This window comes from Rhinolophus sinicus, chromosome 15, assembly GCF_057876585.1.
Source record: "Rhinolophus sinicus isolate RSI-liver-muscle chromosome 15, RSI-T2T, whole genome shotgun sequence".
NCBI classification, from domain to species: domain Eukaryota; kingdom Metazoa; phylum Chordata; class Mammalia; order Chiroptera; family Rhinolophidae; genus Rhinolophus; species Rhinolophus sinicus.
The window spans coordinates 55,958,712-55,974,617 of record NC_142515.1 but is presented as its reverse complement, the minus strand read 5'-3'; the positions used below and the strand labels follow the sequence as shown (position 1 = coordinate 55,974,617).

At 47.4% G+C, this 15,906-nt stretch overlaps 1 protein-coding gene across 6 annotated transcripts; it reads left to right on the top strand.

Moving 5' to 3' along the window:
• Positions 1-282: 282 nt before the first annotated feature.
• On the top strand, positions 283-15,119 carry PLAC9 (placenta associated 9). 6 transcript variants are annotated; one of them, XM_074339684.2, is made up of 5 exons: positions 283-593; positions 2,077-2,135; positions 12,520-12,617; positions 13,740-13,863; positions 14,047-14,327. In XM_074339684.2, the coding sequence occupies exons 3-5, from the start codon at positions 12,582-12,584 to the stop codon at positions 14,205-14,207; spliced, it is 321 nt and encodes a 106-aa protein (XP_074195785.1). In that variant the 5' UTR covers positions 283-593; positions 2,077-2,135; positions 12,520-12,581; the 3' UTR covers positions 14,208-14,327. The 6 variants fall into 6 exon arrangements, with proteins under 6 accessions (XP_074195785.1, XP_074195784.1, XP_019605070.1 ...); XM_074339683.2 differs by lacking the exon at positions 2,077-2,135 and adding an exon at positions 1,517-1,646; XM_019749511.3 differs by lacking the exon at positions 2,077-2,135 and having other exon boundaries at positions 322-593; positions 14,047-14,317.
• Positions 15,120-15,906: the final 787 nt, after the last annotated feature.

The window sequence follows — 15,906 nt, the reverse complement described above, 5'->3', positions numbered from 1 at the left end:
TCAGCACATGCTCATTTTACATCTGTATGAAAGTCATGATTTTACCTTTTTTTAAAAAATTACCTTCTAATATTATTACACCGTTAGCAGACCAGAACGTTTCTATAGAAGGCAGATACCACTTCTCAAGGCCAGACACTGTCCCGTGCAATTAGAGTTAAGGACTTATATGTATGCGGTCAGAGAAAAGCTTTCACACTCCGTGCAGTCAGGGGTGCAGTGCCATAGCTGTGGGTAACCGGAGGAAGGCACTGCTCTCTAAGCTTCAGTTGGCCGGTCTGTAAAATGGGCTCATAACGGGGACTCCAGGGAGGCCCCTTCCCGGGCAGGCGCCCAAGGCTGGCATGTCCGCCCTCCGCCCGCAGGGTCTCTGGGCTCCGCGCGGGGTGTGGAGGGGCCTCTGGAGGGGGCGGGTTCGTTTGAGCCAGAAAGCCCGGAGCCGCCCAGGAATTTTGGCTGGGACTGCGAGCATTTCCTCCCGGGCGGACCGGCGCGATCCCGGGGAGGGTGGCGGCGGGCAGACGGCACCATGCGGCCCCTGCTCTGCGCGCTGGCCGGGCTCTCCCTGCTCCGCGCCGCGGGCGCCGACGCCGGTGAGTGGGGCCCGGGCGGGCGGGCTCAGGGGAGAGCGTGGTGAGGTGGGAGAGAGCTAGAGAAGGAGGAGGGAGTAAGCTGGAAACAGAGCCAGATGGAGAGAGAGGGAAAATGGTGAGAGAAAACAGGGAGAGAAAGAAAAAGGCAGAGAAATAAAGGCAGAAAGACAGAGAAGATTGGAGAGAGGCGAGAGGGAAGACTAAAAGGAAGGTAGAGGCTAAGGCGGAGAGACTTTGGAGATAAACAGATGGGTGTGAACCATGAACTGTGATAGGAGGTAGAAAGAAAAAAGTGTGAGAGGCAAACGGAACAAGAGGGAAAGCAATAGAGCGACTAACATGGCAAGAGGTGAGAGAGAGAGAGAGAGAGAGAGAGAGAGAGAGAGAGAGAGAGAGAGAGAGAGAGAGAGAATTGAGGGAAAGAGAAAGATTTGAGAGACCAAAAGGAAGAGAGTGTTGAAACCCGATTATTGAAGGTGAGAGAGGAGGAGACTAGGATCACCCTCAGGGTGGGGCAGCCCCCACCCCGCCCAGCCTGAGCTCCTTCCCGAGGGCGGGAGCCAGTGAAGGCGCCCAGGCCTGGTAAGCCCTTGCCTTGGAAGCTGAGCTCCAACATGCAGATGCCCCAGGCCTGGCCCAGCACGGCCAGTCAAGGGCCAGGCAGGTGGCCCCAGGATAAAGGCCACAGCTTCACTTCTCAGGTGGCCTGAGGAGCTCTGCAGTTGGGGTGGGGAGGCCAGTCTCCAGGCTTCCAGGGTTCACCAAGGGCCTGAGCTGCTTTGGGCAGAGAGGGAAGGGATTCAAGAGGGAGAGGCCCTCGGGGTGCTGTGCTGGCTGGGTTCTTTGTCTTGTACTATCCCCTCTGCTCTCCTGCCAGCAGTGCTAGTGCTCAGGTGAGGCAAGTGTACTTACTGTCCACACAGATGCTCAATCCTCCACCCTGAGACTCTGCATATTGTACAATACTGAAAGTTTACAAGCCACGTTCCCAGTTACCCAGCGTCTCACACAGGTCTTCGCCAGAGGCAGCTCGTGCTCATCCTAGTTGTTCAGGTGAGCAGAAGGCTCGGGTCCACAGTGGTGCCCAGAGAGAGCATCCAGACCTCCTGCCCCTTCAGTCAGGCCCTTGTCCCCAGGCCAGGCTGCTCCCCCATCACCCTGGAGCCAGCGGGTGTTGAGTCACCCAGGCAAAGTGCTCCGCTTTAGGATGGAAGCCCCACCTGCACCCCCCAAGACCACCTCAGGGTACAATGAACTGTGGGAGTGAGCACAGGGAAAGAATGGAGGCCAGTCCTGACCCTGGGCAGCCTCTGGCTGAGTAACCTTGGGTAAGGTGCTTCACCCCTCCGAGTCTGTTTCCTCCTCTGTAAGTTGGGGAGAACGATCCCCATCCCACAGAGCTGTCTGCGGGAATTGGACAAAAGAGGAAGCACCCAGCATGGAACATGTGTCAACACACTGGCTACTTCTCTCATCCCTTCAGCTCCATTGATCTCTCTGAGCCTCAGTTTCTTCACCTGTTAAGAGGACCTCACAGTCTGGGTGAGGAATGGCTCTGCACAGTGCACGTCCTTCTTTTTCTTTTTCTTTCCTTTACCCTCACCCTCCCCTGCAGCCCCCACCTTCTGGAGCAGAGGAGACAAAGCAGTCTGTGTTCCCCAGAGGGGAGGAGCTGGCCACTGCCCACAAGTGGCTGACTTTTTGTGGCCCCTTTAGCCATGACTGGTACATACTCTTTCATTTAAAACCATTTTTAAACTTTATTTTCTTTCTGATTATGAGTGCTCATTGCTACAGAAAAAAAGAGGAAAGTATAAATGTGTTAATGTAATTTCATATTGAGTTCACACATTCTTGTGTATAATCTTTCAGACTTCAGACAATATACCATTGTGTTTCTTAACTTTTGATTATGAAATCTTTTGGATATAAAGGCATACCTTGGCGATATTGTGGGTTCAGTTACAGACCACCACAATGAAACAAATATTGCAATATAGTGAGTCACATGATTTTTTTTGGTTTCCCAATACACATGAAAGTTAGGTTTACACTATTCCGTGGTCTATTAAGTGTGTAATAGCATTGTCTTTAAAAATGTACATACAATAATTTAAAAATACTTTATTGCTAAAAAATGTTAACCATCCTCTGAGTCTTCAGCGAGCTGAGCCTTCAGTGAGTCATATGTTATCTTTTGCTGGTGGAGGGTCTTGCCTTCAATTTGTAAAAAACGCAGTATCTGTGAAGTGCAATAAGGTGAGGTTTGCCGGCAAAATAATATAATGAACCCCATGCACCTATTACCCTGCTTCAACAAGTATCAATTCATGGGCAATCTTGTTTCACCTATAATTCCCTCCTTCCGATGATTTTGAAGGAAATTCCACACCTCATATATTTTCATCTCTAAATATTCCTTAACTATCTCTAAAAGCTAGGTAATCTTTTAACAAACATAACTACAATACCATTGTCACACCCTAAAAGTGGACATATTCATATCATAAATATCTAATCACGGTTCAAATGTCCCTGATTGCATTATGTTTTTACATTTGTTTTGTTTGATCCCAAGAAAGTGCATATGTTGCTTTTGCTTGATATATCTGTTAAGTTTCTCTTAACATAGTTCTCTACCTCCATCCTTTTTTTCTTAAAATGTATTTGTTGAAGAAACTGGGTTGTTTGTCCTATAGTTTTCCACATTTAGATTTTTATCTGATTGCATCCCCCAGGTGCCATTTAAATGTTCTTCCCTCCCCTGTATTGTCTATAAACTGGTAGTTAGATCTAGAAGCTTGATCTAATTCCAGATTATTATTTTTTTTTTTTTGCAAGAGTACCTTAAGATGGTCCTTTTGGCTTTAATTTACATTTCTTTGATTACTACTGAAGTTGGACTTTTTCTTCAAATGCATAGTGTTCATTTCTACTAATTCTTGTGAATTCTTTAGCCTTTTCAATTGTGGTATTGGGAATTTTTTTTAAATTGGCAAATATTGGGGAACAGTGTGTTTCTCCAGGGCCCATCAGCTCCAAGTCAAGTTGTCCTTCAATCTAGTTGTGGAGGGCGCAGCTCAGCTCCAAGTCCAGTTGTCGTTTTCAACCTTTAGTTGCAGGGGGCGCAGCCTACCATCCCTTGTGGGAATTGAACTGGCAACCTTGTTGTTGAGAGCTTGCGCTCTAACCAGCTGAGCCATCCATCCGCCCCTCCAGAAGCTCAGCAGCAGCTCATTGTCTTCAATCTAGTTGTGGAGGGCGCAGCTCACTGGCCCATGTGGTAATCAAACCAGCAACCCTGTTGTTCAGAACTCGTGCTATAACCAACTGAGCCATTTGGCTGGCCCATGGTATTGAGATTTTTTTATATGGATCTGTAAAAGGTCTTATTAAGTGAAGCAAACTGTTTTGTGTCATTTGCAGAGAATTTTTGTTGTTGTTTTAAGTTAAGGCTTCAGCTGATTTCCTTTCCTATTTGGCTATCAGAAGGATCTGAAGTACTACAGCCTGGTCCTTTCAGCCAGTGTAATCATTCTCACTCATGCCTCAGTGCCTTGGAGAAGCTCTCACTGTCCACTGCTGACCACTCCAGGTCCTGTGAATATCTATCTTCCATTGCGATTCTGCTTTTTGCTGTGGGTGAAAGAGGAAGATGCTGAAGGGCTTTTGTGAGGATCACAGAATATCTTCTCACAAAAATAAATGTTGCGGGGAGTGAAGCTTCAAAGACAGTTGGATCCAAGGCACACATTTGGGCTTTTGTGGGGACTCAAGACAGCTGCAAAGGTGTCAGGTGTATAGGTCCCCTTTGGCCCACACCTGTCCATCCCCTCCTTTTACAGAGGAGGCTGCTGAGGCCCCAAGTGGGAGGCCCTTAGTTTACAGAAGGTCACACCACTGCCAGGGCATAGTATAGACAGTGTCAGGCAGATTCAAATCTTGTCCCCACCCCCTGCGAGCTGCATGATCTGGGGTATATTACTCAACCTTTCTGATCTTTGCTTTTCTAATCTGTGAATAAAAGATATAAGCATACTGAACTCACAGAATTAAATGAGATAATACATGTACAGACTCAACATAAACCTTGGCACATAATAAGTGATCACAAATCGAGAGTAACTTTGAATATAGAGTATGGTTATGCTCATTCTAAAGGTGAAGAAAACAAGAGTCCAGCAAGTGGGAATGGCTTCAAAGAGCGCGGAGAGCCAGGTGCTGCGTCCTTTGTGTGCTTGATGGAGAAGCCCCTCGCAAGCATCACTTGGACCCCTGCATGGGTTTAGTTCTAGAGCAGATGCCTCCCTGTCTTGGGGAGAGCTGGTTGGAGTGATCTAGCCAAGAGCACTGGCTCCATGTGGCGAAAGGGAGCCATGAGGGACTTGCACTGCTTGCTCTGTCTTCAGCTCACTGGTAAACGCCCCTACATGGCATTTCCCATCACTTGGCAATTCCAAGGCATCTTCAAGTGCAGGATCCCGTTTGAGCGACACAGCATTCCTGCAAAGTAGACAGAGCAGGGCAGATCCCTTGCCAATGCGGAAGGTAGTGAGAGGCAAAGAATGTGGTCGGTAAGAGTGGCGGTGGGACTGCGTCTGACTCCCAGCCTTGTGTTCTTTTCAGAGCGCAGAGAGAGGTTTATCCTGGATGGCTTCTTAGACCCTCTCAGCATTGCGGGAGTTTTGGAATGTTCTAGTACATTATAGCCCAGTGAATTAAAAACATAGGATTCCAAGATAGAAGGAATCTTGGTTTCTGTACAGCCTCATGGAGCATAGCTGCCTGCCAGCCCTGACCACCAGCCAGTCTACCTCTGAACTGATACATGAGAAAGAAATAAACATGTGTGTAATTGAAGGGGGCTCTTTGTTACAGCAGCCTAGCTTGTATCAAGCAAAATACTAACTTAACCAGATACTGAAGGTCTTGGAATAACATTTCTAAGCTCTCAGAGTGATTGGCTGGGCTCAAATCCCATCTGGAAAACGAACAGAAACCAAGGGAGCAGGACAGGTCTCTCTCCCAAAACAAAACAAAACAAAAATGTTCCTCAGAATCTGAGCTGTCTGTTTGGGAGCCTGAGGGTCCCTCTCCTGTTTCAGCCAGAGCAGTTCCACAGATTGAAGTTCTTCATATAATTGTTTGAAAATAATATTCTTCTGCTTAAAATAATTTTTAAAAACCACTGATGGTTTTGAATGAATCACAAATTGTAATACAAATATTGAATGTGGTAAAATTTTATTATTCTATTATATTGAATGTGGTCAAATATAATTAACCCCCAAGTGAAAAGAGTTGCTGGTCAAAGCAAAGTGCTTTTGATGATTTAGGAGGCACACTAGCACCTTTCAGGGTCACCAGAGAAAGTATTTGTCATCACCAGCATGGCAGAAATCCTGTGAGTTGTGGGTGCTTTCTTAGTGTTGGAGTCCTAGATACAAAGAGTCTCCTCTGCTTGTAATTGAGAGTGAGCCATACTTCCTGCCTCTAAGGGGGACCCAGTGGCCATGTCTCTTTAACTGGAAAAGTGAGCCCAGTGCCTCCCCCTGGGCCTCTGGCCTCCACTGGCAGCCTGTTTTCACCAGCGCACAACGTTCCACCCTTGGCCACCATCCAGGGTGCAGAAAGGCCCTGAGTGGGAGCCAGGCCAGAGAAAACAATCCGGCATCCAAGAAAGTGCATTTCCCAACTGGCTTGGGTAGGGAGGGAGGGAGTGAAGGAAGGAAGGAAGAGATGACTGGGTAACTACAACCTCAGCTGCTCAAAGTTGGTCAAGGTAATCCTTCGGCCTTCTTCATTCCTTCTCTTGTTTGCACTTTCTAAACCCCGTGAAACAGGTGTTATCATGAGCTCCTTTCTGCTGATGAAGAAGCTGAGGCACCAAGACGTGTGTGTGGTACATGCACAAGCTGAAGAAAAAGAAAAAGAAAAAGGCAGGCACACCCCAGGTCTTGCCTTGGTGGAGCTTCTGGTTCAGGAAGCAACTTATCCTTGACTCATCCCATTTCTGTCCTTGTAGTTAATTTTTGAGGCCTCTCGGCAGGCTCTGAAAGACAGAGCAACATCATGGATGAGCTGTATCTGGGCAGCAGTGCCTCAGATAATAGGCCTATCCCACCCGGTTACAGAGGAGGCAGCACAACGTGTCCCACAGGCCCACACCAATTCGTGGCTGAGCTGGGCTGAGAATGAGGCTGTCCACCGTGTTTTCTGCCACCATGCATTGAGGTCAATGCCATGGGGACCCACGTGGGGGAGAGCAGCAGTGCAGAGCCCTGGCCCTGGCTCTGCCCCAGCTTTCTCAGATGAGCTGGTCGGGAGGCTTGGATGAGCTCATGGACAGTGGGGCGGTGGAGCTCAGGGCGCAGTTCTATCCAGATGTGAGAGATTAGTGCTGTGTGATGTGGAGAGCAACCTCAGCCCAGCCTTTTCCCTGGAGGGGCTTTGGAGCCAAGTTAGACCTCAGCACAGACACGTAAAGAACAGTATGTTTTAGGCCAATGGGGGGAGCAGACTCATGCTGTTCATGACTTACAAAGCTGGCAGATCCCCACTTGGCCGGCAGGGTCACAATGCTTCCTCTTGGCCTAAGCTGGGGAGATGGTGAGGGGGGAAGAGTAGGTTAGGGTCTGAGAGAGGCCAGGTGAAGCTCAGGAGAAAAATTTGGCCAAAGACCCCGGGGCAGAGCCTGCAGAGGGTGGGTGTGGACACAGACCCACACTGGAACAGCCATCTTGTCTCTGACAGCCCTCCCTGTGGGCCAGAAGAGCTCGTCCTGGCCCCCTTGAAGTTTTTCCTCTCCAGGCTGAGCACCCCAGTCCTTTCAGCTGAGACAAATGAATCAGAATTCGGAGTCCCTTCACCCTGGCCAGCTCTAGACCTGTTCAGCCCTCGAAGGCCTTCTCAGGACACATGGCCCAGAATGAAGCACAGCCCTCCAGGTGGGGTCTCTCAGACCATCCCCCCTTCTTGTTCTGAACATTTTACATTAATGCATGCAGCCCACAATGGCTTCTACTTTTTGCTAACAACCCATCAGGCACCTGGCTTTTATTATGGAAATTTTTAAGCCACATACACGAAAGTAGAGAGAAGAGTGCAGTGAACTCCCATGTCCCATTACCCAATTTCAACAATTACTAATCTTGGCCAATCTTGTTTGCTCTGTTCTCCCATCCATGCCTCCTCCCACACCCAGCTCTTGTTTATTTTAAAATAAATCTCAAGACATCATAGCATTTCATCTGTAAATATTTCAATATGGCTCTCTAAAAGACTCCCTTAAAACAAAAAGTAACCCAAGGCACCACTATAACATCCCCCTCTTTTCCCAGAGTCAACATGAAGACCATTGTCCTTTGAAGGGGCTTTTTGTAAGTTCAGTGGAGGGGAAAAATGAAATGGAGAATGTAAAACACAAACATGTTCTCCTCAAAAGATGCTCAGAGTAGAAGGAAGTTTTGTCTCTGCTGTTGGTTCTCACCCCTGAGTGGAAGAGCTGGGATCCAGACAGTTGGAACCAGAGAATCTCAGGGCAGGGGGACTCCAGCAGAGCTCCAGAGGGAGGGGTCAGCCAGCTTGCTGAAGTGGGGTCAAGAGAAGGCCAGGGTGCTTGGGGATCCAGTCATTTGCTGATTGTGTGACCTTAAGCAAGTCACTCAACCTCTCAGAGTGACACACTCATCACCAGCAAAATGGCTCATCATCTCCTTCCTGACCTCAAGCCCTGCCAACCTTCTGGGCAACTTGAAACGTCCTCTTGGGCAATACAACTAACACCAAGGTCTTACAGTTACAAGAGTTTTGTACCTTGAGCAATCAAGTCCAGTAACTTTTAAACCCTCTCTGCGTCAGATGGCCACATCCATGGCCAGAATCTTGATATTGCCAATCTGAAGCTACTCCGCCTCTAAAAGCTGAAGTTGCAGTATCCCTTACCACTTTTGCCTTTGGCTCCTCCCATCATCGCATCAAGACCTCCAGTCCCTTCAGCCCCTCCGTTTTCCCCAATTTATTGACCCTCTTATTAGCCTCCTTCCTTCTTATGCAAGCTAGACTCCAGAGCTCGTCCCCTCAACCCTGTGCTGGCCAAATCTTCCATTCCTTTGCTCTCTTGCTCTCCACCACATTCATCCTGCAGACTCCCAGGTTTCAGCTCCATCCAGCCATCTGTCTTTGCTGCTCCACCCAGCGTGCTGAGCTGCTGGGGGAGGGCTGGTGCTTCCAACGTTCCTCATTGATGTTAGGTCCTCCTGCACAGTCTCCTCGTCCTCCTCATCCCTTTTGGAAGCCCTCTTTTTATTTCCCCCCTTCTTCCGCCTCCCACCACCCACTCCCGTTGAAGCCATTGTTTCTCAGTTTAGTTGTGTAGGACACAGCTCCCTGGCCCATGCTGGTATTATGAGCCTTGCGCTCCCCCGGACTGAGGCAGTCAGTCGGCAGTTGACCATGGGTCGCTCATGGCAGCTCTCGCTGGCTACTGGCTGCTCACGATGGCTGCCAGCCACTCACGCTGGGTACCGGCGGCTCATGGTGGCACACGGTAGCCTGCGGCAACTCACACCAACCTCCAGCTGCTCACAGCAGCCCAGCTCCAGGGAGAGCTGTTGTTCACAATCTTAGCTGTAGAGGGCGCAACTCACTGGCCCATGTGGGAATCAAACCTGCGACCTTGGCATTAGGAGCACAGTGCTCCAACCACCTGAGCTACCAAGCCAGCCCGGGAGCCTTCTCTTTATTCAAGCCCCCTACTCAGTGGTGTGCTGGTGGACTGGCTGTAAACAAAAGGAAAAGAAAAAAAAATTGCCAATTTTCGTGGTGTGAATTCTCTCACTATCGCTCCCATTTTATTGGCTGTTGTGGCTGCTAATTCGCGGGTTGTGAAAGTATTCATGAGGCAGTTAGAAATACAGAAGGAAGATTTATTAAAGTAAGAGGAGGGTCAGCTGGGCAGAGTCTGCTCAGAACTATTGCACAGTCTTTGTTTCCTCCGAAGTTTTATATTTGCTAACCAGAATGTAACTTGCTTCAGCCTGCAGTGGAATTTTCAGTTGAGTTCGGCTTTGTCCACTGAGGTAGGGGAAGGTGGAGTTAAACTGGTTATCAGAACCTTTGTATATGTTATGTAGATTTAAGTTGGAACCAGGAGTGGATCCCATACAGGTGCAAAACCTTTCCCAAGTCATAGGGCCTGCATGGCCAAAGTAAACAGAACCATTGAAATTGGTATGCATATTAAATGTATAGTAAACAGAGTCATTAAGGTTTTTCAGAAGGAAGGAAGGCAAAGAAAAGAGAAAAAAACTTTCTGAAAGTCCCAAGCTAAATTACACTTGTTAAATTGAATTATACCAGAGGGCCAAATCTCAAAATAGAAGATTTATTAATAGTGCCACCATTACAACCCCTGTCTTATCAGTGGCTATGTTTAATAACCCACTCACAGAATTCCTGAAAATTCAACAACTAGCTCTCCTCTTTCTTAACCCTACATGAATTTTCAGCAGATGATTCTCTTCATTTTACAGGATGAATAGAAGCTATCAGGTGGGAAATCACTCAACTTTTTGGCCCTCTACGTAGAACTTTTTTACCCATTTTTGCTGTGTCCCCTCTCTCTTCCTTCCATGTATTGCCCCTAACCCCCACCACCCTTTCTGGATTCTGTGGCCTCTCATCTCTTCAGGAAATGCCTTCCTTTAGTTCTGTCTTCTTCCTGTCCTTCAGCCTATAAGCATGGCTGTGTTTCTTCAATGCTTAAAACAACAGAAACGACAACAATAAACATCCTCTAGACTTTGCGATCTGATCTCCTTTCCTTCACAGCCATGCTTCCTGAAAACGTTTTCCAGGATCCAAGTTTCCACCTTCTGACCTCTCCTTCCTTTCTCATCCCACTGCAGTCTAAACTTTGCTTTGCTTCTGTCGATTGGCAAAAAATAACTCGTCAGAAAATTCACCAAAAGAACGGTTTATTCGGGAAAAGAAAAAGAAACGAGGTCACCCCAGGAGTACAGAGGCACACTCACGACGAGTGCTCCCACTGACCGCCCACGTGAAGAAGAGTCCCAAGTCCAAGATGGCTGTTCTATTTATTAGCATCTCTCGCCGCCCCCCCCGCCCCCCCCCCCCCCGAAAGTTACCACAAAGTTTAACAGGAAGTCAGGACTAGAGAGTTAACAAGGGACCCAGGTCCACCCATGGTCCTCCCAGCTCTATGGTTAGTCCTCTTAAGATGCCAGTTCACTTTTATCACTGCCACCACTTCGCTGAAAGTGCTGGGGTGGAATTTAGCTGTAACTTTCCCATTGCTCTGTTTTTCCAGCCTTTGCTATACCTCCATGATGCTTTAGATCATGCTGTCCGCTTCATCTTCTGTAAAGCTCTTTACTTCTTAGTTTCTGGGACAGTATCCTTCACCCTGAGTGTCAGCGGTCTCCAAGGTTCCAGCTAACTGATACCCTGCAGGCATTGCAGAGCACCAACTCTGAAACCTCAGCTCAGAACTGTTACCATGCAAAGGGTTGGCTGCTTGCCACACAAAAGCCAAGACTCAAGAGGTGAGGTTGGTGGAAAGAAAAGCATATTTATTCCAAAATGCCAGCATAAAGGGAAGGCAGTGGACTCTGTTGCATAGATTGCCTTCCTGCTCTTAATATTGCCAAAAGGTTTTATAGGCATGCAAGGAGAGGCAGAACAAAGGAAAGGAGAAGTTGGCCAGGTAACTCCAGGAAAAAAGCACTTCCCAGAGGCTGGTGTGTCCCAGGGACAGAAGTGGATCCTGTGCAGATGCAAAAACTTCATGTCACTGGGCCAGGCATGCACATGGCCTGGAAGTAAAGAGAACCATTGAAACTGGTATGCAAAATAAATGTATAGTAAACAGAATTATTAAGGTCTGGCAGGAGGAGGAGGGAAGCAAAGCAAAGAAAAACTGAAAAAATGCCAAGCCAAAGTACACTGGTAAATCGAATTGCACTAAAGGTTTAAATCTCAAAATAGAAGATATAGTGTCACCTTACAGAACCAGGGCTCTAAGACTACCCGTGTGAGGGTTGGCGGTGCCAGGAAGAGCCAAGGGGGAACCAACATTGGGGAGAAAAATGATGCATCAAGGGTTGAACCTCAAATCTTCCACTTACTAGCTGAGTGACATTGGACATATCATTTCACCCCTCTGTGCATCAATTTCCTTATGTGTAAATTGGGGATAATAATAAATTGTTGTAGAGGTTGATTGAGTGAACCTATTTGTTTAGCATACTATGTGGTATGTGGTAAGCACTCCTCAAATGTTGTTACTAACTGGTCAGCAATGTCAATGCTACCACTGAAATATCTCCACTCAGTTCCTTCCTCTCTATTCCTACTGCTGCTGCTCCCTTTCATCACTTCTTACACTGATTACTCCAGCAACCTCCTCCCTTCAAAGACACATGCCTCCAATCCATTCTCTGTATTTAAAACATCCATATAAGACTATGTGACTCTTCAGTTAACATAAACCCTAAAACAAACATCGTGATTGTTTTTTAGGGCCTCAGGCTTTGCTTCCATGATGCACCTCTCCAGTGTCATCTCCCACCACCTGTAGTTTCCAGCCACTCCAAACTGCCGAGGGTTTGTACACTGAGCCATGCTAACTCATGCCTATCTTTGCACATGCCATTCTCCCTCGAGGAGACTTTTCCTCCCTCCCTTACCTTACCCAGTTCAGGCAGCACCTCCTTCAGTAGGCTCATCTGGGTCTGCAGGTGACCATGGCCAGACCCAAGGGGGCAGCTCCATACTTGCTCCCTAACCCCCACTTAGCCTTCTTTGTTTTCTCTTTGTGACCGTTTTCACTTGAATGCTTTATAGGAGCTTCCAGTGTTACAGGGAAACCGAGGGCCCTATAGTGACTAGACTTGTTTTCCCACAGCTCCTGAACCCTTCATCCCCTCCCGAGGAGACTCCACTCGAAGCACAGGGTGTGACACACACATGGCTGTGCACGGCCGTTTAGACGTCATAGAGGAGGTAATAATAAGGGTGACCTGGGAGGACCTGCAACTTCACGGCCACCTGCCAGGCTGGTGGCTTTATAGGGCTCTGGCCAACCTTGCGTTAGAAAATTGGGGAAATCCAGGCCAATCTAGTTCCCTGGCGACCGTGTTAATCATCTCCCTGCCCTACCTGGGCTGTCAGCTGACCAGCCCGCAACAGACCCCGACGCCTGTGGCCTTGCTTACACCCACCAGAGATCTCTGCATAATGACCAGACAGGGAGGTGGAAATTCAGTCACTGTGTTTTGTTACACAGCCAGTTTGTAACCTGAGGTCCATAAAATTGTGTGTGTGGAGGGGAAATTGTTCATTGTTTTAAAAAACCTTAGCATAGCATCCCATTCATTATAAATACAGACACCTAACCATAGTAGTGTTAAAAGTATTGTGATTTTTGTCATCAACAGAAATCAGATAATTTCATCCCATTATGGTTGTATATCTCAACATATCATTTATTCTAATAAGTATATCAAAGTTGTAGTTGTTAGACCTGATGTTAGGTCATGTTATTTAATGAGTTAATAAATACATGAATTTTTACATCAAAATTTTAATTTTTAATACTTGAATAATATTTTAATGCAATTGGTGTCCTTGTAATTCCTGTTTTATTTTTTTCAATTAAATCATTTTTCTGAGAAGGGGTCTGAAACTTTCACCAGACTGCTAACTAATGGGGTTCATTTAAGAAAAAAGTTAAGAACCCTGAATAAAGAAAATTTCAAAATCCCAAACCTGTCATTTGGCAGAGTTGCCACCAGGTGGCGGGGCAACAAAAGGAATGTGAGCTCCCCGTGGTGAAGAGAAGACGAATCCTAGAGCCGCTTCTGGCCGAATCTAAGCCTGAGAAAAACCGCTGAGCGCCAGAACCAGGAGTCGACTTAGAGAGCCGGCCCCTAGGATTCTGTGATCTGGGGAACTGAGAAGCAGGCAGGGGCAGATACTGGACGAGGAGGACTCGGGTCCCCTGGCACCCAGTTCTCGTCCCACTGGATCACCAGCTGCTCCTGATTAAGCAGGACTTGGCACCACTCTTGTCCTTGACTCTTTCTGCCCCCCACCCCACCCTGTTCCCATCTCTCCTTGTTCTAGACGGTGGAGAAGACAGTGGAGCACCTGGAGGCAGAAGTGAAAGGCCTGCTGAGCCAGCTGGAGGAGCTGGCCTGGAACCTGCCCCCGGGGCCCTTCAGCCCGACCTCCGACCTCCTCGGAGATGGTGAGCAGCTCTAGTGGCAGAGATGACAAGCTTGGGGTTGGGGATGGGTGCTCCTCCGCACGGGTGTAGCTTGGACAAGCCGGGAGAGGCTCCAGCTCCTCCTTGGGACAGAAGTGGGAAGGCATCCCCCCCAGCTCACCCCAAATGTTCTCTGTTCCCACCCCTACCCTGGGTTTGCTGCAGCCCAGCATCAGGTCAGGGTTCCTGGAAGAGCCGGCCCCGCTTACGAACCTAACACAGAGCAGATGACTCCTTCACTGGCCATTTTCATCCCTCCAAGCTCCTCAGTTCCTCTCATCTCCCTTCCAAGGAATACCACTGTGCCAAGACTGGCATCCCTCTGACCGGGCAGTGGAGGGATTGCCACCCTGCTTTCTCCTTGAGCTGTTCCCTGGCACAGGAGTTCCCGGGGGATTGGGAGGGGAGGGCAGGGTGCCTTCAGCAGCCCCTGCTTGCTCACACTTCTTTCTTTCAGATCATTTTTGAGCACCGGAGCCCGAGTTGCCCAATATTGGGAAGTGACAAACCTGCAGAACAGCTCTCCTCTGAAACAGAGCCGTGCATCCTGGCTGTCCTTCCTTAGCTTTGTGCAAAATAAAATCTACTCCTTTGGTCCCCTCTGTGTCTGCTAACAGAGTGACCCCCATAGCTGCAGCCCCTTCTCCATCTAATCCCATGCCCTGAGGCCCACAGCTCCCTGCAGGCTCAGACCTGGGAGCCCCCAGTCCGTCCGTTCTTCCTTGCCCTCCTTTACAGGGGCGGACAGGGTAGGGTTGGTTCGCAGAGGTGAAGCACCTGAGACCCAGAATCCAAGGTGACACAGTGGAAGGGCCCTTTGGGTAGCCTTGTTACTCAAACGACGGCCACGGATGAGCAGCAGTAGCTTCACCTGGGAACTTGTCAGAAATGTGGAATTTGGGGCCCCACCCAGACCTCCTGAATCAGAATCTACATTTTAATGCGATCCCCAGGGGATGTCTGCACACTAAAGTTTTTAAAATTTTTTGAGGTAAAATTCACATAGCACAAAATTCAAGTTGTTAACCATTTTAAACTACACAAATTCAGTGGCTGCAGTGTTGTGCAATCGTCACCACTCTCTAATTCCAGAACATTTTGTTCATCCCAAAAGGAAACCCTGTACCTATGAAGCATCACTTCCCATTTCCCTTCCCACCACCCCTTGGAAACTAATATTTCTGTCTTTATGGACTTAACCTATTCTGGACATTTCATATAAATGGAATCATAGAATATGTGGCCTGTGTCAGACTTTTTTCCATTTAGCATAATGTGTTCAAGGTTCATCCACGTTGTAGCCTGTATCAGTTTCCCTTTTATGGCTGAATAATGTTCCATTACACGTTGTTTGCACTTTTTGGCTATTATGAATAATGCTGTAAGCATTCACAGATGTTTTTGTGTGGACATGTTTTCATTTCTCTTGGGTCTATAACTAGGGATGGAATTGCTGAGTCAAATAGCAACTCTTTTTAAGTTTTTGAAGAACCACCAAACGTTTTTGCACAGCAGCTGTACCGTTTTATATTCCCAACAGCAATGTATATATAAGGGTTCCAGTTTTCCACATTCTCACCAATATCTGTGTTTTTGATTATAGCCATCATACTAGGTGTGCAGTGGTATATCATTTGTGGTTTCTAGTTGTATTTACCTAATGACTAGTAATACTGAGCATCTTTTCATGTGTTTGTTGGCTATTTCTACGTCTTCTTTCTTTTGGAAAAATGACTATTCAAGTCCTTTGCCCATTTAAAAAATTGGGTTGCCCTTTGTTGTTGAGTTGTAAGTGTTCTTTATGTGTTGTGGATACTAGGCTTCTATCAGATACATAATTTGCAAGTATTTTCTCCCATTCTGTGGGTTGTCTTTTTACTTTCTTGATGTTCTTTGAACACAAGTTTTAATTTTGACGAAGCCCAATTTATCTATTTTGTTGTTGCTTGTGCTTTTGGTGTCATTCATATCTAAGAATCCATTGCCAAATCCAAGGTCATGAATATTTATTCGTTTTCTTTTAAG